The sequence below is a fragment of the Cheilinus undulatus genome, linkage group 4 (genome assembly GCF_018320785.1).
Source record: "Cheilinus undulatus linkage group 4, ASM1832078v1, whole genome shotgun sequence".
Taxonomy (NCBI): Eukaryota; Metazoa; Chordata; class Actinopteri; order Labriformes; family Labridae; genus Cheilinus; species Cheilinus undulatus.
Window position 1 is genome coordinate 31,608,284 of NC_054868.1, and position 25,619 is coordinate 31,633,902.

The window sequence follows — 25,619 nt, forward strand, 5'->3', positions numbered from 1 at the left end:
AGGGGGTGTTATGTGTGTGGGGTGGAGCGAGGAGGGTGAGAGGAGGCTGACTGGGGTTTAAGGGTGTGAGAGTGAGCGTGTATGTTGGTGGGGGGGGGGGGTTGTTTATCAATGGTCTTGGATTGGACTGTAATCCTTTAGTCCTGGTTAGAAATGCCCCTGTGCAGTCTGGGACAAATAATTTGACAGGCACACATGCACAGGCATTCATACAAGTCTAGCTCTATCACTGAGCGGTGAGACTGGCTTTGGCGTACTTCATCATGACAAAATGTCCTCGGTGGAAACTGGCTGAATTTCTGAGAGAGAAGGTTGGTTCTTTCTGTAGAGTAGTTTACTATTATATGCAGAAAGTGTGTAAAGAGTGAGAGAGAGTGTTTTTTTGGTGTAATGTATGTTCAGCTGTGCCAGTTTAATCATAGTCTAAGCTAAGAGTAAGCTTTCTGTTGTTTGCATTTGAATAAACACAATAGAATTAAAAAAAATGCTATGTAGCCTGCTCTCCAGCTCCCATTTTGTAAAGAAATATAGAAAAGATTTCTGCAGCTCGTCTTTCCTCCTCTTCTTCTGTCAGATGCCGTGTGGCAGAGATGACAGTTGCAGAGAGTTGTCAAAACTAAAAAACTCATTTCTGCTTGTCATTCTGGTTTGCTTTTTCTGAATCAAACTCTAACAAAGCAAAACTTGAGCATATCATTCATCATTTTCTGGATTTTACTCATATCCTTTTGGTTGTTCTTTTGCAAATATCATCATGATAGTGAGATTTTACTAAGTCCTGTGCATGGTTGACAAAACAGTCAGATTAGATATTGCTAGAGCCGAGGTTGGATTGCACCTTTTCTTTTTTTAAGGTTTATATTTGGGCATTTTTGTGCCTTTATTAGATAGAGGGGGACAATGGATAGAGTCGGAAACGGGAAAGAGAGCAGGGAGAGACATGCGGCAAAGGGCCACAGGCCGGATTCAAACCCAGACCACCCGCATACATTGGTAGCACCCCAAACCACTGCATGCCTGGGTTGCACCTTTTTTTCTTTTTGTCTGTTGCAGTGGTCGCTATTGTCAGATAAGTTGACCACAGAGCCAATCAGTCCTTACGACCAATGTGATGGCGCTGGAAGGAGGAGAGGCTGGACTAGACTACACCTGTAAAGAAGACCATTAAAAAATGTATATTTAATGATATGATCATATTGTAAATGCTTGTCTATTCAGGTGGTTCCCAAAGTAGGGGTCAAATTTCTTCATTTTAAAATAAAACTATAAACACCTGGTGAGATTTAAACTGAAATCAAAGCAAAGTTTTAAAAAATCCTTCAAATTTACATCTATACACAACTGTTCTTAAATGTGCATGACTGTGCGCAACTTTTCCTTATCTACCTCTAGAAAGAGAGAGGGAGTCCCCAGGTACAGCACCCTTTTTTAGGGGTCTTGGGCTGAAACGTTTGGGAACTTCTGGCCTATTCAGACATTGTCATCCCGGACAAGCCCCCATTTTTCAAAACCTGGCTGAAGTGCCATGACAAATTCAGAAAGGAAACACAATTAACTACTAATATTAATTATCTTATCAAGTCTAATGCTGATGTGCTCAAGAGAGCGGGGATGGGAAGGGTCAGCTGCCTTTTGCTGTGCTTTACAGGCACCTGGTCCACTTTCTCGGGCCTGATCCAGCTCATCGCATACTTGGTGTCCAAGACCTGGTGGGCTGGTCCAGAAGTCGTGGGCAACTGCATGTGTCAGCAGAGGGGCGAGCTTGAAGGATAGCTTAAGAGATGGGGCATAGCAGTACAGGACCAGGGTTGACATGGCAAAATGCAGAACTGGCTCCCATACCTGATCTGACCTATTTCTTTAGGAATATTTTGTCCTATCACTGATTAAATGCATCATTAGCTGTGTTTCCATTACCCTTAGAAATGCGCAAAACCTAAATAGTGCAAATAAAAAACTGGTAATGGAAACACCTGAATTTCGAAAAACCTCTCAAATATCGCTTAAAAGTTTATATGCTCTGATGAGGAGGTTTTTCAGACGTTTCAATATAGAAATATATTGCAAAAGTGCAATGGAAACACTTTTTCCGCTTTACAAGTCGTAGGACTAACATATGGTGTCACATGACCAGTTCTCTCCGAGACAACATGGCGTACGTGTGGACAGAAGAGGAGATTAAGACTTTTCTTAACATCATACTTTTACCCTTATGCATGGCTTTTGCCATACATACGGACTCTGCCTCTGAACTATCATCCGTTGCCTTCAAAGTTCATTTTGTTCAGAATTGTCAAGGCAACTGCTGTAGATGTAATATCAACTGTACCAACACGCAACAGGTTTTGAATTTCCAGCTTCCTCACAGCAAAGTCTCGCGAGATGAGATTTTAAGAGAATTGCACTGCTCATGCCCAAAACTCCCTTTAGTGGAAACACATTCAAAGTGCAACTGTACTTAGTAAAAATTTAAGAAATAACACTTTTATTTTTGTGAAAAACCGTGAGGGAAATGCAGCTTCTGACATACTGTTACATCATTTTGCTAGCGTACTTCCCTAATGTATGACACCATTCCTTTTTGATGAAATACCCTCTCTAAAGACTAATGCAGTACTTTATCTCTTCTTTTTGTGATTAATATACCTACCATAGCATCAGTAAGGTTACAAGAAAGGGTTCATGTTAAGATACTAGATACACAAGGTTGATTTTTACATCACACATTGAAAAGGAATAGCTCTAAGCCAGAGCTAATATAGGAGCATACGTAGAAGGAAGTGCAGCTTCAGCTCTTTAAAGTTAAATTCAGTCTAGTCTAGTTGTGTACATTACTGAGTCCAGGTACAAAAATGACTGTATATAAACTTGTAACTGGAACATCAGATTTAACATCGGCCCCTTCGTGGCTGTTAAAAACAGTAATACAGTGGAAAAAAAACCCAGGAGGGCAAGCCAAAACCTTCTCTCCTCGTCATCAATTGGTGCAGCAGAGAGCACCTGCTGCCAGCTTAGCTTTACTCAGCCTCTGCCAACACCAGCATATGGCAATAACACGCACTCACACACGCATAAGCAAGCATGTACGCAGTCTCTATTTCTAGTTCAGGGTCGTTGGAAACTGGCAGGCAGCTCATAATGTTTGAATGTCACATCTTTATGCATGAATGTGCTGTATTTATACACGCAGACATGGTTACACTCGTGCAAATATACAGATAGAAAGACGCACAGAACTGCCTGCATTCACAAACAATCTGACATGCAAACAAAAAACACAGCCCTGGATTTTCATGTGTTCTTGGCTAATTTGTCTTTGGTTGAACAGAAAATTCTACAAGGTTGCAGTCTTTTTAAGTCTTGTTGCATCTAGATTTAGGACATGTTTGCAAAGTTATACACCGGTTGTGCAGTTTATAAGGAACAGGGCAAGTTACAATCTGTTCTTGCTCACTTCCATTGCTGTCTGTCTGCCTCTTTTATCATGTCTAGATCTTTGAGACGTCTCACAACATGAAGTACACCATAAAATGTATATGAAACTGCATATTTGTATAGATAAGTGGCAGTTTGACATTAAAAGGCCACTTTAAGTGCTATGCAAAGACAAGCGTGTGGGCCCAGGATGTCAGCACTAAAAAGCAGAGCTTCTTTCTCACTCAAGCGCTGAAGTAATCATAGCTCTGGCCGTCTTTTGAGTATGAAGCTTTTAAAATATCTCGGATTTTGTCAGAATATCTGGTGTTTTCTGATTATCTGAATGCCTCAACTGTTCAGGCTCAGATGAAGTAGGAAGAAAACAGCCCGTGGTTAAATACTGCCGTTTTTGAAGGGACTCCAAAGCTGTTAGAAGCTACTGCTGTGCCTCACCAGTCTGGCTTTTTTGGAGCAATTAGAAGTCTTTTACAAGATACTTAAACTCCTGCTGATGGTTGAGAGTTTTTCTATGTTTGCATGCATAAGTATGATTCACAGGAGGATGTTTACCTCTCATAGATTTCTAACTTGTTTATCTCTTTGAAAATAACGCAGTGTTTGTGTCTATTCCTTTACCATGCTCTTCCTATCATTATGTGTTCTGTTTGTTTGTGTTTATCTGCAGTATGACCCAGACAACTCAGGCTTCATCAGCACAGAGAGATTCAGGGACCTCCTGGCAACCCATGGATCTGAGCTCGACCCTCACAAACTGGAGGTCCTGTTGGCCCTTGCCGACGGCAATGCTGATGGGAAGATCTGCTATCAAGACTTTGTTAACCTGGTGAGGTGGTGTGACTGTTCTTTAAGCATCATGGCAGACTAAAAAAGCATGGCACCTTTTACTTTCAGTAGAAATATTAAATATCACATTAGCTCATTGCGTTGTGAACAAAGCATACAGTTTCATCAGCTCAGGTTGGTGGGTATGCATGCTAGCCCTGGTCTGGGCACTTCACCCATGGCTCTGTTCAAGGTGACAATGTTGTTTGGGGTACAGCATGTTGTAGCGTGGGTGAGGTTAAAGCCTGGTTTATACTTCTGCATCACTCTTTGCCTTAATGGCCTACACCGTTGTGAACACTACATACTTGTGCATTTGTGCGCCTGCGTCACTTTGCAATGCTTCAACCAAACACAGTTGGAGAGCTCAGTGACTTCAGGCAGGACACACAAATGTAAGAAGATGGCTTATAAAATTTCATCCCTGGTGGAAAATCCTCAGTCAGTTGTAGATGATATTAACTGAAAGTCAAAGTGTTTAGGAAGAACAGCAACTCAGTTGCAAAGCAGTCGACCATTTACACAGAGTGGGGTAAACGACAGCTAAGCCGCATGGTAGAGATGTTCCTATGCATCTAAACTTAAAACAAAAGTAAGGCAATTTGTGTTTGGCAAGTTATTTCTTTGTTCTAACAATGCTTCTTGGCAATTTTATACCGTTGGAAAGTCTGTTTATTACCCTTTTAAATGGTGCTGCATTTGTAAGGATTATGCATTTGTGGGATGAGCAGCAGAGCTGAGTATGTGGGTTGCGCCCATGAAAAATGTGCCAAATCTTCTCTGCCAATGCCAAACAGCTGGTTCTGCCATTGACCCTTGTTTGGTGTTTGGTGGATTGGATGATTGAAGTATAAAGAAACAAGACATAGTGATCCCATTCTTCAACCAGCATTAGTCTCCAGTCAGCCAACATGGTTGTGTTGGTCACTCTGGCACGAACAGCACACCCAAGCTGATCCCACAAGTGTTCAATGGGGTTAAGGTCAGGACTGCTGGCAGGCCATACCATCCTCTCCACTCCCAAATTCTGGAGGTAGTCTCTGATAAACCCCGCTCTGTGGGGGCGAGTGTTGTCATCTTGGAGGATAGAGTTCTTGCTGACAGAGTGAGAAAACAGTATTCTTGGGGGCCCACTTCGCAGCCTGTCTCTGACATTCCCCGATATATGGAACTTGGCCTTCAGTTTGGAGATGGTACTAGAGTTCACTCCAAACAATGCCGCAACTTGGTTTTGCAGAACACCAGATTGAAGTTGCCCAACCGACGACCCTATCCAGATCAGTCAAACGTGGCATGCCGATTCTTGAAACAGACATCTACTGACCACTGTAGCAGGGCCCATGCTCACAGGTGCTGCCAATCAGGCACCTGATTGGCAGCACCTGGGGGTACCAGAAGCTCAAAACAAAGAGTCAATAGCAACGGCAAAATCAGCTGTTTAGCATTGGCAGAGAAGATTTGGCTCATTTTTCATCGGTGCAACCCACACACTCAGCTCTGCTGCTCATCCCACAAATGCATGTTCCTTACAAATGTGGCATCATTTAAAAGGGTAATAAACAGGCTTTCCAACAGTATAAGATTTATTACCAAGAAGCACTGTTACAACAAGGAAATAATGTACCAAACACAAATTGCCTTACTTTTTGTTTTAAGTTTATTTCCCCATTCAGCAAAACGCTCATTTAAATTGTGTTTAACTGACTAGTTTGAAGAGAAGAAAGTAGTTAGAAAACAGTCGAATTCCTCACAGGGTCACAGCGTTAGCCACACTGTACAGAGTGTATCAGGCTTACATCCCACCCGCTGACATTAGCAGCTAGCTCCACCAGCCTTCATTCCTCCTTGCAGATTAATATCATGCTTTTATATGTGGCCTTTTCACTTAAGTTGAGTAGTTGTATGTGAGTTCAACCCTCTACAGCCTACATACCACTTCATTTACATTTATTACTCAATAAAATGGTCATATTACGCTGTTCCTACTACACGCTAACTGCTAAGCCTCTCATATTTACAACCAGTGAAGGACCAGGGGAGAGCTCAGACAGGAAGGCAGCGGCCATTCATTGAAGCAGTAGCCTCTAGTGGTGGAAGGTTCATCACAGTTTAAGAGAGCATTATAGACCTAGATTTCAAGCTCGTGTTCATACAAAATTATAGTTAATAAGTCTAATCGACTTTTAAATCTCGTGCAGGCTAATTTGATGAACAGATTTTTACTGTTTAACTACACACATCCCTAGCGCGTAGTGCAAAAAATTATCGATGCTCTGCTGATTCTGTAGCTGAAGAGTTCTGAATCTCCACTAGCATCAAAGTAAGCACAAGAACTGTGAAATTTGTTTGCATGGCCAATCAGCTAAATGCAAGCCTCACATTACCAAGTCCAATGTCAAGTGTTGGATGGATTGGTGTGAAGCATACTGACACTGGACTGTGGAAATGCATGACAAATGATGCTCCTCTGTTTGGCAGTCAGAATGGTGAGTCTGGGTTTGGCGGAGAATGTTACCTGCCTGATGCACTGTGCCGACTGTGTAGTTTGGTGGAGGAGGGATAAAGGTGTTTGTCTGTTTGTCATGGCTTGATGGTTTGGGCTACGCCCCTTATCTCTAGTGAAAGGAAGTCTTAATGCTTAAGCATACCAAAACATTGTGGACAATGCTATGCTTCCAACTTTGTGGCAACAGTTTGGGGAAGGCCCTTTTCTATTCCATCATGACTGTGCCCCTGCGTGCAAAGCAAGGACTATAAACATATGGTTTGATGAGGAAGAATATGACTGGCCCACACAGAGCTGTGACCTCAACCCAATTGAGCACCTTTGGGATGAACAGAGATTGCCAACCAGGCCTTTACTGTCTAACTTCAGTGCCTGACCTCATAAATGCTCTGCAAAAGGAATGGGCGCAGTTTGACAAAACACTGGTGAAGAGAGATTCTCACATGACACCCTGTTTATGTCATGACTAGTTTAAGTCATTAAAATACTATCATTAAAATCTTCTGGTTGATATGAAAGTGATAGAAGAAAACTTTAAAGATAAATCCATGTTAATTTTATCCTCTACAAACAAAGGCAGTGATATTTTTGACTTGGATTTTCAATCAGGGCTTCACAGCCAAAAATCAAGACTTATTTCTGACTTTGGTGTCCTTTTCAGTAGAAATCCAACAACACTCATTTCAGTTCTTCTTTTCATTCACATCCCCTCTCAAAAGTCATATCTGAAGATCTTTCAGCTACAGGGAGGACAGTCTTCCTGATAGGAAACAACTCTCAGAGTGGTGATAAATTCCCCTCTTAACGCTCACCTTGCTCCACTTTCACTTTCACCTTCAGACTGCAGCTGGTCGCTGATTGTCTAAGGTCTCACTCAAGCATCTCCAGCTGCCCTCGCTCTTGTATAACCTTCTCATTTTCTGTTTTTCCGCTGTCTCGCTGCCGTTCCTCATGGGAGGCTGAACTGCTGACCCAGGACAGTGTGGAGCAGTGTCTGAGTGGGAGGGTGGTCCACAATAACTACTGGGTGGCACAGCGGAGGAGTAGGGTGTCTTTGGGGATTTCGTTATTGTCTGTGAGTGTGACCATGTGCATCTCTCCACTTCAGTCTTGTTCTTCAGAGCTGTTTATTGTCTGGTACAGTGGCTGAGGAATGAGGGCTGTAGGAAGCTTGGAAAAATGTCAAAAGGGCTTTTTTTATGCTTTTTGTTTCTAATTGGTGCATTCCAGTCATGTGACTGGCTGTGGGTCATGACATGCAACTGGAAGTAGGACAAAGAGGAATGGGGTGTCTGCATGTGCGTGTACGTTCACTTTTTTTCTTAGGCGCTATTGTGTCTGCCCCCCCCCCCCCAGTGTTTTATATTCATAAGGGCAGCTATGAAACAACAGAGGCTAAAAACGGGGAGCTAAAGGGGGGCTTACATATATTCGCGATTATGGTAATATGCATTCAGTAAATTAATTACATGCGTTGATGGGTTCATTATTTTTCCTTTTCTCAGCTTTTGTAGTGTTTTGAAGCAGGTATTTAGAATTTCAGTCACCAGGACTGACAAAACAAGTGTTTTAAAAGCACTTCTGATCAGATTGTGAGCACAAATATATGACCGTGTCACTAATTCAAAGCACTTGAAACTGAAGCTGCAATAGGTGCTTGAAATGAGAGGATCTTGAAAAGATATGTCAGATTTCCTGTTTTAACCCTGCTCTCAAGTTCTCTGGAGCCTTGGTTTCTCGACTGGTAAGTCAAGACCCAAAAGTGGGCTGCAAAGCCATTTTCAGTGGGTCATGGATGCGTGCATAGAAAAAAAGGTAAAAACTCTATCATGTGCTTTCATTTTTCAAGCCATGTCTCAATCTCTTTGTTTTGCCACATTTTGCTCCATCTGAAGCAGGGGTGTCCAAACTTTTTCCACTGAGGACCACATACTGAAAGTACCAAGGATGGTGGGGCCACTTTCATATACCTCACCGTTACGATATCGGATGGCTAATTAATAGCAAACAACGCAAACGGCCAGTCATTTCAAGGATTCTAAGAAGGCCTATCAGATTTCAGTTGAGCCCTTTTTGGCCCTGGCTATCATTGGATCTGCCCTGGTCAGAATTAAAATTACAATCCAGGTATCAGAGAATTTTTAAGTGTTGTCACGTTTTAAGTTGCCATGAAAAGCACATCAATAATTTCTCCTGTCAAAATGTTTGTTTACAGAATCAGCACAATAGCACTGCATAATGCTGAAACTAAAATACACACTTATCCAAATAAATTCAAACTGCCTTCACAAAGTTTAATTTTTTTCTGTGTTTTCTCACTGACAGATGAGAGCAGTTTTGTGTTACTATCCTGGAAAAACCCCCAAGGTTATACAAAACTATACTGGTAATTCAATAAGAAAACAGATAAAATATACTCTACAGTCAAGTAAGAGCTTCATGATCAATTTTTCACTTGCGTTATAAAATTTTCCCCGGGCTGCAAAAAAGGGACAAGGGGCAAATTTGGACACCCCTGATCTAAAGTCTAAATGACCCATTTTCACTGAAAATATTTGGTTGTGATTGAAAATTTAAGAAATTTGAGTCACAATATCTCATAAAGGAGGTGGTGGTGGGTCCTGGGGATGCACAATATTATGGTCCCGATATCAATATCAGGCTATGTTATATTTAAAAGTGACAAACCAGTATCTGCAGATGTAAATAAAAATATTTGTAAACCCACACATTTGCCTTAAACAACAGCAACATTTACAGCTCAGGTAGAGGTGGTTCTGGAGGCCCACAGAGAACCCTGAGCATTAAGCCTCAAACTTAAAACAACAACCTGACTGTCCACTACCAAGCTCCTCTCTTGGCTTTACTAGACTCATACTCTCTTTGCACAAGAGACATCTAGTGTTTTTTACAGTTAAAAAGGTATATCTGTATCGACATTGGCTAAAATGAGTTTGGAAATATTGGCAAATGTAAAAGCACCGTTAATGTTCAGTGTTATCTTTTAAGGCTTATGCCCATGTGACTCCACAGCTCTGCAAAAGCTGGTAAATATCAAACTTACATTTAAAGGAATGTAAGCTATGCAAAGACCATACAGCCTTTCTGAGAGTGGGCATTTACAGTCTCTAAGGATAAAGATGCAAGAGTAAAAGTCAAATTAAAAACGTCAGAGTTATATTACTCCTAACAAGTTCACTGGCATTGCCTTGTTTCTTTGGTTCTTTTTTCTCTCCAGCCCCTCTGCCCTCTCAGAAGGATAAAAATGAAAAATAGAAAAAGATGAGGAGGCCAGGACAGACAGAGACAAACTGCGAGGGCTTTATTTGTCACACCATCTCTCCTTTGCACTGCAGCTCTTCCATCAGTGTGATTGTCAGTAATTGCCTTCTCACAGCTCTGTCACAGTCAGCGTTCAAATCACAGCTCACTCCCTCTCTTAACCTCCTCATCCCCCCATCTTCCCTCTCTCTTTACCTTCTCTCTATCACCCTGTTCCTTTTATAGGAGCTCTCAGCTTTTTCAGCTTCTTCCTTATCTGTGTCTTTCTACTTTCTTTTTTCTCTCCATCCTTCTCCTTCTGTCTGACATGCTATCATACATCAAACTGCAACTGTCCTGGGTAGAAAATGGCTCTGAAATCGGTTTAAAGTTCCCAAAATATCCACAAACAGGTTGAAAAGATCTGGGATTTTTGTACCTAGCCAGGTGAAATTGGGGAATGACCCTGATGGATTTGTGCCAGTGCTCACAGATACACATTTATACGTCCTGGTTTCTGTTTTGTAAGATCTGCTGTGACTTGAAAACTTTATTTTATCTTAATCTATAGAATGATGTTGAAACTGACTCTACAGTGCTAATGTCACTACATACTACATACTAGACTGACTACAGTGCTACAGCCAATGTCGATCATTATCAAATTTAACAGGGATACTTACACACCATGACCCTAAATACATTTATGCATAAATATCATCACTTTGCCACAGCGCCCCCTTCTGCAAATTGAACATTTAATCCTCTAAGTTCATTTTTTTTTTTCCTGGAAAACAATGTTGAATATTCAACATAGGCTTAAAATTTTCAGTCTGCTTATGGATCATCATTAGACCTACAAAAAATCCTATTGGACCAATGCACAGATCCCAACAGGAAGCCATCCAGCTTTATCTCTATTTCAAAATAAGGCACTTTTGAAAAATGACTCTAATCTGTTGTAACTTTAGCAGACAATATTCTGTGTTCTAATACATTTTTCCCACTGGACAACAGTAACACACTGAACATGCCCACATGCAAACATCTTATCAAAGCACCACCTACTGGCAGCAGGAAGTCACAGAAATGGGTCGTTTGTTTCTGTGATAATCCTTTCAAGCTCAGATTTTGAACTGAAGTCCTCAATAATTTTCCACAACACTGACATGTCTCATTTATGGACGCCACACTGGCGATGGTGAGCATTTCATTATCTCGCCACTTTCACAGGACTCTTAAATGAAATATCTGACACTGCATTCAGATTTCACATGCATGATCATAGTTTATCATAGTTGATCTAGTTTATCACAATTAATGTATCAATGCTTACAGCCCCAAAGATAAGATAAAACATGGATGACATAGCCTAACGTTTAAATAAACCAAATATAAAGCTAAACCACAAGCATAAATGTGACATATGACAAAAGTTTAGCTGCCATAGGTTATTTAGGTACCTAGACTGCTTTTTTTTTTAATTTTTATTTAACCTTTATTTAACCAGGAGAAAACCTCATTGAGATTAAAAATCTCTTTTTCGAGAGTGTCCTGGCCAAGACAGCAGCAGTGAACAGAGTTTCAGACATACATAAAAACAGTCATACAACATAATACAAGATATGTAGTCCATATGCAAAAAAAAAAAAAAAAAAAAAACACAAGAATTTAAGCAGCAGCTATTTGCCAGAATCAGCCAGAATTAATCAAAGCATTTCCATCCAGATGTGTCTGCTTCCAAGTCTTTCAACCTTCTCTTAAAAGTGTCCAATGAGATCAGTTCACTGAGTTTCAACTCTTTTTGTGAATCATTCCAGGCAGAGGGAGCAGCAAATTTAAATGCCTTTTTTTCCCAGTTCAGTTCTGACCTTTGGGACGGACAGCAAGTAAAGATCCTGGGAACGAAGATTATAAGATCCTGCACGCTTCTGAATGATGTAGGTCTGAAGGTAGGAGGATAGAAGGCCAAGAATAACCTTGTAGACAAGGTTACTCTCGCTTTAATTGTAATAATCTCATTATCCTTTGAACAAAAACTATGAAGGGGCTTTGAATGCTCTTAGTTAAACTGCTGCTAACTTCTCCCTGCAAGCCTGACTGTATCAGATTAACATAAGTGGCTTTTGTAAGTATTTTGCACAAAGACACACTCTAGATTTATAGATTTTGATAAATTAAAAACAAAAACATTCACATGTAGGCTGCAGTTCTGCACAATGCCTGGGTAATGACATCATACAGCTTGTTCTTTGTCCTTTGGAGTATCATCCTTAAAAGGTTTTTAAATTTAAATCTGATGCAGTTTATATGAATGTTAATCTAATAAGGTGAAGATGTTTTAATATGCTGGGTTCCTTTAAAGTTATAGTGGTTGTCTGGAGATGTTTTGGTGTCCATTCATCAGCCAGTGTGTGCGTTAAAACATGAGTCATGTCGGCTGATATAAATGTTTTTTTGTGGCACTGGACTGTAAATAAGAGACCAGTACTCTCACAGGTTATGACACTATTCAGGTTCTACTTTTATACTTTTAACTATTTACTGTCTGTCTGTGATAAAACTCTCCTTTTCTTTTTCTTGGCCTTTTCCTGCCGTATTCATCACTCTTTTATCTTTCTCCTTCTTTTTATAGGTTTCTCCTTCTTTCTGTTTCTCTCTTTGGGCTGGTTTTTTTTTTCATTGATCAAACTGTGAAATTGTCTCTTGCTGGCTGAACACCCATTTGTCCCCCTCACCTCCTCTCTTCCCTCTCTCTCCTCCTCTTGCCAGTGGGTAAACAGACAGAACGTCATTCTGTCTTTTGTGTTGTACAAAGAGCTGAGGAATTGCAGTCACTTCACACGAAGAATTGACTGTTTTTATGGAGCATTGCTGCCTGGGGGAGGTCTGTGTGTATATCTGTATCTATGTGTGTGAGTGTGTTTGCTCTCTCTCTGCCGTGCGGTCTGGAAGTGACCATTGTAACTCCGTAATCACTTTCCCACAGCTCTCGGTGGTTGGCATAAAGGCTGAAATAATTGGCTTTTTCTGAAGTTTATCTCTAAACAGTGACACATTCAGAGTCACAAAAGTCTTATTAAACAGAGCCGCAGGGATAAACCAACTGTTCACACATTTATGATAATCCTGTTTTATATCTCTCTTTTTTATTTTTTCTTCTTGTACTGATTTTCTACCTCAAACAAATATTAAAATGTATCTTCTTTGATTTGTGTCTTTTTAATTTTGGATGAAAATGTTCCTTTTGTTGTGCTGATAACCACATTACATCATATATCAAGTTTAAAAGCTGTTTCTGTACTTTAAACAATCCCAGTCATTCTTTCTTCCTCAAAATAACATCTACTTACCGACACATCTGGGTATCTTTTATCGTGATAAGACAATTAAAGATTCACTTTAGAAGTTGACATTAACAGAGCGGAGAATAAGTGTTATGATTGTGATCTTATATGATAAGTGATATGAGTAATGAGATCACAATTACATTATTTTCACAAATCATTCAGCCCTAGTATCCAGACCTCAGTTTTGTTATGATGCGGCCTGATGATACAGATGTTGGTGGTTTTTTTCTCTCACTAATTTAAACTTAATTCTCCAAAGTGTAAACAGAATTTTGAAATTTTTTGCTATTTTATAAAAAAAAGTAATCAGTTATCAGACCCTTTGCAAGAATACTTAAAATTTAACAAAGGTTCCTCCCTTTACTCTTGATTGTTAATGAGATGATTCTTCACCTTGATTGGAGTCCACCTGTGGGAAATCAAATTGATTGAACCTGATTTTGGAAGATATACACATTTAGCTGACATAAAACAAGCTATGAGGTCAAAGGAACTGCTGGAAGATCTGAGGAAGGCCACAACAAAACTAAATCCTGCTCTGCTGAAGATTTGAGAACACAGTGGCCTCCGTAATTCTCAGATGGAAAATGTTCAGCACAACCAGGAGCTGACAGAGTGACTAGACGAAAGCCTCTCCTTGGTGCAAAACACATAAAAGCAAAGCAGGCTTTTTAATAAATTTACTAAAATTTCAAAAATATTGTTTTCACTTTGTCTTGACGGGCTGCTGAGGGTAAATTACTGAGAATAAAAAAGATTTATTTTGACTGTATCATCAGTCTGCAACATAACAACTGAAAACAAATGAAGGGGTTTTGAACACTTGAATGAGCTGCATAACAACACTGAGCACAGGCATGTGGACTTTCACCTGTAAGAAGGCCAAAGGCTGGTAGTGCTAATGCAGCCAACATTAGCCACACTCAGTAAACAAGTTTGAAACTGTTTACCTACACAGTAATGAACACCTGAGAGTGCCAAATATTTCATGGAAGCATTTAAATAATTACAATAAAATGTATATATGTGTTTTTTATTGTGATAAATGGTTTCAAATTATGCTAAAGTAAAGTAAGGGGAGTTAATTTATATTTTTTAGTGCATTACCATCATCAATAGCATCACTACCATCAGTAAAAACAAGTTAAAGTGAAAGCAAGCCAAAAAAAGTATTGGCTACGTTTGTTGGATTTTCAGTGTTTAGCCATGTTTTATTCTTTAGTGCTCAACTCTTGTAGGTGCTTCTATCTTTAGGCTTGTTGGCTAGTTTAAATGTGTATTTTTGTTTTGTCAACAGTCAAATTCATGAAAACAACCTTAGTTTCCACTTTTATAAAAGTGTCAGGCCTAAATAACCACATAACATCAATGATCTTTACTTTTGATAACATTTCAAATAACACAAGCACCCTTTGTTTCTTTATAGGTTACATAATGTAAGACTTGACTCTTTTTTTCTATTTTTTTGATCCTCTAGCCGTGCATGTTCATAGTTGGTGATGCCGGTTTGGTAGAAAATTACTGATCATTTACAAAACAGCCGTCTTACAAAACCATAAACATTTTCCTTCTCTATATTTAACTCATGCTTTTAAATGAGAAGGTATTAATACATTTTCCTCTAATTATTGCTCCCTTTAATGTAAAATCACAGACTCTCTATTTAACTTTATTTGACCTCACCCCTCCAGTCCATTTTTAATCATCATGCAAGATTAAGAAAAGAACATCTTTCACTGACTCCTCTCTGTAGACTTTAATTTGTCCTGGTTGTGCTTGTATTTTCAAATAAAAACTTGTGAAAAGTGCATTTTGATGTCTTATTTGCTCAGAGTAATGAATAGGGTGTAAAGTGAAATTACATTTTTATTATCTGACGGGATCCTCCATCACTGAAAGCCTCTGAATGATTAATTAGCTGCTTATGTTGTCAGCCATTATAAATTACCATAAACGCTGCATGTTTGGAAATAAACTCCTCAAGCGTAGAGAGAGTTGTAGAGAGGGGTTTGCTGGTTGCTAGGTGAAGATACAGGCATTTTGTTGCCATGAGTGAAGTAGGCGGGGCCTTAGAAGGAATGGCATGTGTTTATGTTTGGTGTCAAGAGACTCTCCTGGAGAAGTCCATGAATATAAATTAAGAATTTAAGTGTCTTGAAGTTTTCATGTTTTGAGTAAAAAACTCTTTGAGGTTAAACAAGATGAACAATTATGTAAAAACCTTCAGAACATCTGATAATAAAGTTATCTCTTGACCTCTCTCTCCCCTTTTCCTTTCTCCAAATGTCTTCTATTCTCCAGATGAGTAACAAGCGCTCCAACAGTTTCCGGAGAGCCATCCTGCAGGGCAGCAGACAACTGAAAGGCTGCAGTCTAAGAGACGAGGTGGGCCTGGGGCTTCCCCAGCGGCTCGTCCGACACGTTGCCTATGAAACGCTGCCCCGCGAGGTCGACAGAAAGTGGTACTTTGACAGCTACACCTACTGTCCACCACCCTGGCTCATCCTTGTTATCACTATTGCTGAGGTAAAATATTTTAGATAGTGAGACTGAGAGTGATTGATGAAATTATTCCCCTTTTCTGCATACTACTCCACTTTATTTTTGCAGTAGCACATCATGAAACAGCATCAAACCAGCAAAAAATAAGAATAGAGTAGCTGCTTGTTCATTTAAATGTAAACAGTACAAGTTTAATAATTAAAAGGGAAAACAGTTTATACATTTCATTCCCTATTTTACTAATTGACTAGCACCAAATTATTACAATAATAATAATACAAATTATTATTATTCAAATTATAAAAACCCAAAACAAAAAGAACATGTACTGCTTAAGAAGTGGAAAACTCATGGGCAACTTCAAAAAGATTACCAGAAACATTTGTTTCAATGTATTATGGTGGGAATTGTTTGATTATGCTGACTGTACTCTATAAACATAACCCCTATAATTACACAACTTTATTTATCTGCCTGTGCTTCTGCAGGTAGCTGTATTTATGTACTACGGGTTTGTGCTAGACCGCCTTGTCCTGCAGGTGTCCAGTCCATCTTTCCTGAAGAGCCCCTTACCCTACCACCCTCAGCTGCGGGCTCAGGCCTGGAGGTACCTCAGCTACATTTTCATGCACACTGGGTGAGTTAACATCACGCTGTTAGTTTCTAATTATGAGCATTAGGCCATGCTGCACTTCCTGCAGACACAGTTGGGTGTTTATTCCTTGTCAGCATCCACATTTTGAATGCTAGAAATGCCTCAGTGACACATTCTGCATGGCTGAATTCTTCCACTTGAGCCTGTTATGTCAGTTTTGTGATCAGGCTAATGAGATTTTGATAAAAACAAACTACAGGTGCTACATATTTATGATGCCTCAAGTGGTTTTGGTTGATGGCGTTTGAAAAATGCATGAGTCAGAGCTTGTTACATAAGGTTTCATTAACAAGAATGCAAAGCTTAATTAATTTTCAGTGAAACACACTAGCTGAAGGCAATTAAATCCTTTTCACTCATGAAGTAGAAATGCAGATAAGCCAGAGGAGATGGCAAAATGAGTTGGCCATGAGCTGCTAATGAGTCTTTGGATGCAGTTCATCATTCTCATTAAATTTACAATATGCAAAGTTATGAAACAAATAATCACATGGGTTTTCCAAAGGAGTTATGCCTTAAACTAGCAATTATTATGGAATTATTGGTGTAATGTCTTTGAACTGTGATGTGGCAACGGGAAAGTTTTTCTCTCACTTTTCTTGCTAAAACAAACATCTAAATTTGAACTGTGACTCCTCTCCTCTCCTCTCCTCTCCTCTCCTCTCCTCTCCTCTCCTCTCCTCTCCTCTCCTCTCCTCTCGTATTATCAGCTCAGGACAGGTCGTCCAGGTTTAATTACCCTTCTGGATAAATGTAGTCTCAGGCAATCGTGAGAAGTAATGAAATGGTAATTCAATTAGGAGAACCTGGGGGTGTCGGATTGTTGAGGAGGCGGTGGACAATAGAAATGACGGTGTGTGGAGAAAAATGAACCAGTAGCATATGGAGGAAAAATTAGATGCTGAGGATTACAGCTCAGAAAAATAAAAAATCCACAACCTCAATGTGTTAAAATTAGTGCTGTTGACTGATCAAAGAATTAATGAAGTTAATCACATCTCTATGCTGTGATTAATCATGATTAATCACAGCATAGTTACAGTTAGAAATAGTTTTAGTAATTTTTAGATTTTTAAAGGTTCTTATTATCAAGTGTTTATTTTCATTATTTTAACTTTATGCACAGCCCTTTGAAAGCACTTTTTACTTAAAATGTATTTTTATTATCATTATTATCTATAAATTAACATTTAAATACTACCATTTACTTTTATTTTCATTTGAGATAAATTAGTGGAAGTATGGCATTTAAATGAAGAAATATTAAACTAGAGTTTTTAAACTTATTTGTGGTTTGTAAATCAGAGTGTCTTAATTCACTGAGCAATAATATTTATAAACTGCAAACGAGCCCAGAAGACAAACACATCAGGTACAAATTAACTTTGCTGTAAAGTGAATGATCAGGTGTGCTGTTACCCCGAGGTAGCTGTGTTTGCTGACTGATGTCAAGAGGTCTCTCATCAGTATAATAAATGTAGCTCGGGCCAGCTGCTCTGCTTTAGTTGCCTTTTTAGCTGTCATACAGTTCACAGATGCTTGTGACAGTAGTTCTTGTAGGTGTTCTGTGGTACGTATCATCCGAGGCGACCCAGATGATTGCTTGCAGCCCCTTGTCGTCAGTGATGTCAATGGTCTGCAGTCTCAGGCGTCTCATTAACGATCGAATTATTTCATTTGGATGTTGTTGTTTTGGGACAAATCCAGGTCTGCTGGACTGCACCGGTGTAGCTTGACATTATGGCTTGACCTCATGTTGTTGTTAGCGTCTTTGCTAACATTAGTAACATTAGCTATCATGTCTTGATCCCCTGTCGTTGTAAGCGTCTTTGCTAACATTAGCAGCATTAGCTATCATGGCTTGATCCCGTGTTGTTGTTAGCGTCTTTGCTAACATTAGCAGCATTAGCTATCATGGCTTGATCCCGTGTTGTTGTTAGCGTCTTTGCTAATATTAGCAAAGATGGGTTTTGCCTGGAGGTTGTACTTCAGACTCGTTGTGCTTCGGTGTAAAGACAGTTCATCACTGCAGTATGTACACACATTTTTTGTTTCATCCAGACTTCCATTAGGCAGCTTTTTACATTGAAATTTGCCGTGAAGCATACCTGGGTCTGTCTCCTCACTCATCACTGCTGGCTGCATTTGACCCACCTTTAACCTTTTCCCCCTAGGGATGTAAACATCTGCGCAGGAGGACTACGGGAGGCAGCTGTGGTCAAACTTCGTCATATGATTAAATTGTATTATTATTTTTTTTGCACGTTAAGCTCTCCGGATTAATCACAGACATTAACTTGATCAAGTACAGTGGACCAACAGCAGCAGATGACATGGCCCCTAAAACCATCACTGACTGTGACTACTAAAAACATTGGACTTCAGGTATCTTGGATTCTGTGCCTCTCTGATCTTCCTCCAGACTCTGGGACCTTGATCTCCAAATGAAATACAAAATTTACTTCCACCTGAAAAGGATTTTGTACCACTGAGCAACGGTCCAGTTCTTTTTCTCCTTAGCCCAGGTGAGAAGCTTATAACGCTGTCAGTTGTTCAGGAGTGGCTTGACACTAACACCACACTTGTAGCCCATCTCCTGGACCCGTCTGTGTGTGGTGGGTCTTTATCCATTGACTCCAGCCTCAGTCTGCTCCTTATGAAGTTCCAATAAGTTTCTGAATCTGCTTTGTTTGACAGTCCTCTGAAGGCTACCCTTATCTCTGTTGCGTGTGGTCCTTTTCTTACCACACTTTTCCCTTCCTGTAAACTTTCTATGAATATGTATTGATACAGCCTCTGAGAACAGCCTGCCCTGTCAGCAGTGACCTTATGTGGCTTACCCTCCTTGTAAAGAATATCAGTGACTGTCCTCTGGTCATTTGTCAAGTCAGCAGTCTTCTCCATGATTGCGGTTGTGTGTACTGAGCCAGAGTGAAAATAAAGGCAAAGGAAACTTTTGCAAATTGGACTTTTCCACAATATTCTGATATTTTGAGAGAGAGGATTTTTTGATTTTCATTAGCTGTAAGCTGTAATCATCAAGATTTAAACAAAACCAAAGTAAATATTTCACTTTGTATGAGATGAATCTAGAATTAATAAAAATCTAACCTTTTGAAGCAAATCACATTAAAAACATTTATATAATATTCTAGTTTTTTGAGATGCATCTGTTTATTTGTTTGTTTGGAGTATCAGTCGACCCCCAAAGTATGAAATAAGCCAACCTTGTCCATTGTTCCTGGTCGACTTATGTCTGAATACATAAAATCTGATTGTCTGTACAGAATCTGCACTCACAGTGACATCACGATTGGTGTTCTTATAATAATAAACCTTCACCTTATTGGTATCTCCAAACACAGTCATGGAAACACCTAGTTGTACCTCAGCAAAACTGAGCATTTAGAGCTGCTTTATACTGGGTTAACAACCTCCTTGGTGCTTGGCTTATGTAATATTTTAACCAAAGCAGAGCACAGATGTTTGATTTAGACCACAGGGGGCTGTGTTAAAGCAGAAAAGGGGTATGAAAAGTCGCCTTTAAAATGTATTTGAGTTCACTTTTGTGATTGAGGGAAATTTAGTCTCCCACCAAAAGTTATTTAACAATTCAGGTCATTCAGTTTTTCCTGATCCTCCACAAACGCTGTGCCTGTTACTCAAATGCCCAGACATACTTTGTGATGCACATGTAGAACCCATGTAATCCCATCAAAAGCTCAGTTGAATTAAACCTTCCCAATTCTCAACACGAAATTGCAGTGTAAATAGTGGCTCCAAAACATCCCTCAGTAGTACATTTATGCAGAAGCTATTGCTCTCTCTCTCTATATATAAATATATATATATTTTTTTTTTTCTTTTCCTTTCTCTCTCATATTGTGTCACGCACTCACAAACACACAAGCTGTGTCCCCAGCAGCTGTGAAAACTTCAGTGAGATTAGCTTCTGGCAAGATTAAACTCGACTCTAATGATTTCACTGCAGGAGATTTCTTTCCAGTGGCATTATTTTTTTTTCCTTCTTTTGTCCACATCTCATTAACAAGGAAAGCGTCTTTTCCTACAGTGATACATGACACTGTTAGGGTAGCGTCTGCAAGTTTGCAAGTATGCTGATACTTGCTTTTGAAGTTGAGGGCTTTTCCTTCATAAGTCTGCTACAGAGACAAAAAAAATGTTTCAGTGAGTTCAGAGTTAAAATTGTTCTCAAATTGAGCTTATTATCAAGTTTGACAAACCACTGATGAAAAAAGAACAGTTCTTTTGTTGAACACACTAAAAGACTGCTGCCATTTGAGCACAATAGGACCTCTCATGAGTCTCCACAGATCTGCCTGACAGTGTAGGCCGGCCCTCACAGCCTCATTAGCAGTATAGAAATAGATAGCCACTGTTATCTAGAGTGAATTGTCCTTCTGTGTTTGGACAGGCCTCTTCCAGCTAATCAATATCTCTGTGCTGCGTCTCTGATCACTGGAACAATCCTCTCTGTCGGCATTATGGTGGAGGTGGCTGGGCTATCAAACTAAATAGATTATTGGCCTTGTCTTGTTTTTCCTGTCTGTGGTAGAGGACTTGTGCATTCATGTGTGCTTGTTTGTTTGTTTGTTTATTTTTGAAGCAGAAGATGAAAATCAAGTCAATGTCTCAAACATATGATGATAAGATGATTTAGACAGATGTAACACAGGAAGTGGGAGTGATTGAGGCGAGAGACAATGATAAGGGAGAGAGAAACAGAGAGGGCAGCAAGGCCGGATTATGCTTGCCGCTGTCCTTTTGGATTCTGCTGTGACATCGAATGTGTGTGTGCTGCTGACTGAGGTTTGGCTGGGGGGATTTAATAGCCATGAAGGGCACACTGAGTGTGTGTTTTTGTGTAGATATGTGTTTTTTCTGTGTGTGTGTGTGTGAAAAGGATTTCCCTTTTTAAATATTCATCACAATTAAACACACATGTGGTTTGGGCAAATTTGCAGAAGCAGTACGTCTTTTTGTTCTCTTTTTTTTAACTTTATGCATCCCTGTGATTATGTTCAATTGTGTCTCTGTGTGCAAATGTATGTGTATCTTTGTCTGTGTTCATATGTAATGTTGGAGTGCACTGGAGTGTGTTGATGATAATCTGTCGATAGCTGTGGCAGTGTAGTTTGATGAAGGAGCAGATGTTCATTGTGAGTGTCTTCGTGATTAAGCATAATAATGTGGGCTTAAAGGAAACAGGCAGGTGATGACGTTTTATAATAAAACCCACTGATCTGAGTGTTATCCCTTTCAAAATCTGTGACATGTAGTTATTTTGTTCAAGAGAAAAAGCAATAACTACACCTAATCCAAATCGACTATTACCTTAACCGTGTCCCTCACTGTGCTCTTTTATTCTGTCAAAAGATTTGTTTGTTTTTTTTTGTTTACCAAGCGTCAGCCAGCTGGGGCTTCCTTCCTTTCTCTTTGTGTGTGGTCATGTCATGATAGTAACAGATATCCTGAATACATTCCCTTGAATTCACTCTTCACTGAATAAAAGTAAACTTCCATCCCTCTAAACATAAACTCAGATTATGATTTTGTCACTGTTTCTGATTTATCACAGTCTGGTGTCAGTGCTAAATGTTTTTCCTGCCAATCACCCTGAATTTAACCCACGGGAGAAAATGTTGGCCAAATAGAGTTTATTATCACATCTTTGCATTTGTAGCAGTTTATTATTTTGAAGCATCTTCTTATTACAGCTCTACATGAAAAATACAACTCCAATTTCAAAAAAGTTGGAGCACTGTGTAAAAATTACATTGAAAAGCATGCAATGATTTGCAAGTCTAATAGCAAACCCAGACTCATCCATCAGATTGCCAGATGAAGAAGTACGATTCGTCACTCCACAGAACACGTCTCCGCTCCTCTAGAGTCCAGTGGTGGCGTGCTTTAGACCACTGCATCTGACGCTTTGCATTGCACTTGGTGATATATGGCTTGGATGCAGCTGCCCAGCCATGGAAACCCATTCCATGAAGCGCTCCATGTGTTGTTCTTGAGGTAATCTGAAGGCCACATGAAGCTTGGAGGTCTGTAGCGATTGACTACGGAAAGTTGCATCCTCTGCGCACTATTCTCCTCAGCATCCGCTAACCCCACTCCATCATTTGACGTGGCCTACCACTTTGTGGCTGAGTTGCTGTTGTTCCCAATTGCTTCCACTTTGTTATAATACCACTGACAGTTGACTGTGGAATATTTAGGAGCGAGGAAATTTCATGACTGGACTTGTTGCACAGGTGGCATCCTATCACAGTACCACGCTGGAATTCACTGAGCACCCATTCTTTCACATTTGTAGAAACAGTCTGCATGCCGAGGTGCTTGATTTTATACACCTGTGGCCATGGAAGTGATTGGAACACCTGATTTTAATTGTTTGGATGGGTGAGTGAATACTTTTGGCAATAAGTGTAAGTGTATGTGGTTTACAATTGTCGTGCTGAAATTTGCAAGGCCTTTTCTGAAAGAGACGTTGTTTGGATGGGACAATGGTATGTTGCTCTAAAACCTCTACATCCTTTTCAACATTGATGTTTTTTTCTAGATGTGTAAGCTGCCCACACCATAGGCACTAATGCAACCCGATAACATCAAAAATGCTGGCTTTTGAACTCTGAGCTGGATGGTCCCTCTTCTCTTTACTCCACAGGACACAATGCCTGTTGTTTCCGACAAGAACTTCAAATTTGGATTAATCTGGCCACAGAACAGTTTTCCATTTGCCTCAGTACATTTCTGGATTGTCTTCACATATGGCTTCTTTGCATGATACAGCTTTTACTTGAATTTGTGGATTGCACAGTCAACTGTTTTGACAGACATTTCTGGAGGTGTTCCTGAGCCCATACAGTAATTTCCAGTACAGAATCATTCCTGTTTTTAATGCAATGCTGCCTGAGGTCTAGGGTTGGGTATCATTTTTTTTCTGATATTGAAATGAAGTATCCCCATTTGTGTTGTGATTCAGTCTGGTTTACCATGTCAATACCCAATTTTGATACTCATCCCTACTGAGGACCTAAGATCATTACCATCTAATACTGACCTTTGGTCTTGTCCCTTGGGCTCTGAGATTTCTAATTGTTATGGCTGTGGCCGTAATGAACTGTTGTATTGCTGTGTTTTTTTATTTTGTGAAAGTGAGCCCTCTGCTCGTCCCATGTGTTTGTGAGTGTGCGGTCTGTCATGTGAGTGGATCTTTGACGTGTCTCCAGGTGGTACTAGTGATTGGCCATTAGGGTCGGGGCTGGCAGGGACACACAGTGCCGATTGGCCTTCCCCTCCTTCAAAATAAGGTGGCCTATGGTTGACAGTGGACCTCACTGACAGCAGCACCTTTGTTTGCTCCCAGCCTCAAAAATATCAAATTAGTGATAACTGTGTTCTGTTAGTACTTTAGTATAGTGAAACCATAGCTTTGATTTTGTTTGTGTAGTCTTAGTTAGTCTTTTTCTGGTAATTGTGTTTTTGGATTAATTTAACTTTTGAGTGCTAGATCGCCTCCTTAGTTTGAATCCAGTCTTTTTGTTTGAGTTCATTGAAAGTGTTCGGTTTAATTTGAATGATTGTAAATAAATTTTGTTAACTTTGTACCTTGATTCTGACTTTTAGTTTGGGGACTGGGAACAAACATTCTGTTTTTCTAAATATATTATATTCTGTACCTTCCCCCTAGATGGGTGCATAACACTAATCTTTTGATATTATGTTCTCTAGATTGTAGGATATTCAAAATCTTCACAATTTTACTTTGACGAACATTTTTCTGAAATTGTTTCACAATTTTTAGACACTGTTTGTAGGAGATTAGTCAGCATCTGCTCATCTTTACATCTGAGAGACTACCTCCTTTTATACCCAATAATGTAACTGACCTGTTACAAATTAACTTAGAAGTTGCATAATGCTCCTCCAGCTGTTTTACATTAGCATCACTTACACACACACCACTTGCAGGCAAGTTTGTTTACAATAAGGCTCATGACACAAATGTGAATGCAAGGTGAAACAGTAAGTGCATCTCTTCAATGAAATGTTCTTTATAAATAAAATTGCTATTGCTAAAAGGGTTCGACTCCTCTGTGACCTTGTGTGCTTTACAGGATTGAACACCTGAGCCTAAACATGGCCATGCAGCTGCTGGTGGGAGTCCCTCTAGAGATGGTCCACGGGGCCCTGAGGATCGGCCTGGTCTATGTGTGTGGTGTGCTGGCAGGTGGGTGTGTGGCCTCTCTCTCATTCATACACTTACATACATGCAGCAACAACTTTCCATCCCTGCATACACTTACCTCCTTCAAATACACACATTCACTTTATTCCACAGACGCTGTATGGTTTTTCCTATCAGCTCTACCGTTGTTCCATCTGCTTGTTGTGTGTTTTTCATGCATTCAGCGCCCTCCTGGGCTCCACTTAGTGTGTTGGCGGGTACTAGTCAATGAGAAAGTTCAGCGTATGTTGAAGACAGATGGCCTTGTGTTTGTGCCCTCCTATCAGACCTGGTGGGATGTTGGGGGTCGTCAGTGCCTCATCTAAGCCCCCACATCCCCCTGTGGTTACATACAAAAGAGTTGAGCAGAGAGAATCATCCCAAATGGAGCTCCATCAGACGAACACATATATAGCTCTAAGAAGAAAAGGAGGGGGGGTGAATGAGGAAAGAAGAGGAGGAATTCATAAGTGTTAACAAAGCTGAGAGTACTGTTTAGGTGGGAGTTGGGGTCATAATATGAGGAGCCTTGAGAATGCACGGAAGAGGAGAGGAGTTTAGATTTATGAGAAACCAAGTTATAGAAAAATCAGACACAGCTTTGAACAAAATGTCACTGCTCTCTTCCCACGTCCCCATCAACCTCAGGCACTGGGGTGATTTTAACTCTTGAACCTGCACTTTCTGAGAGTGTTTGTGTGTTCTTCTTTACTGAATCAGGACAAAAAATTACACAAAATTCTGCACTGCCACTGCATATTTTACTTCTGCAAAACAAAACATTTGAGAGATGACACTTCAAGTGATGAGGGGACTGAAAAGGAATTA

General features: G+C 39.9%; 1 protein-coding gene across 6 annotated transcripts in view; it reads left to right on the forward strand.

Moving 5' to 3' along the window:
- rhbdl3 (rhomboid, veinlet-like 3 (Drosophila)) overlaps positions 1-25,619 on the forward strand; it is an 89,438-nt gene that overhangs the window by 48,742 nt on the left and 15,077 nt on the right. For 4 of the 6 annotated variants that reach the window (XM_041786163.1, XM_041786162.1, XM_041786165.1 and 1 more), the window contains 4 exons: positions 4,103-4,261; positions 15,679-15,903; positions 16,368-16,516; positions 24,682-24,794. In XM_041786163.1, coding sequence (XP_041642097.1) covers positions 4,103-4,261; positions 15,679-15,903; positions 16,368-16,516; positions 24,682-24,794 — 646 coding nt within the window. The remainder of the gene's footprint in view (positions 1-4,102; positions 4,262-15,678; positions 15,904-16,367; positions 16,517-24,681; positions 24,795-25,619) is intronic. The other 2 variants (XM_041786166.1, XM_041786168.1) reach the window with 2 other exon arrangements.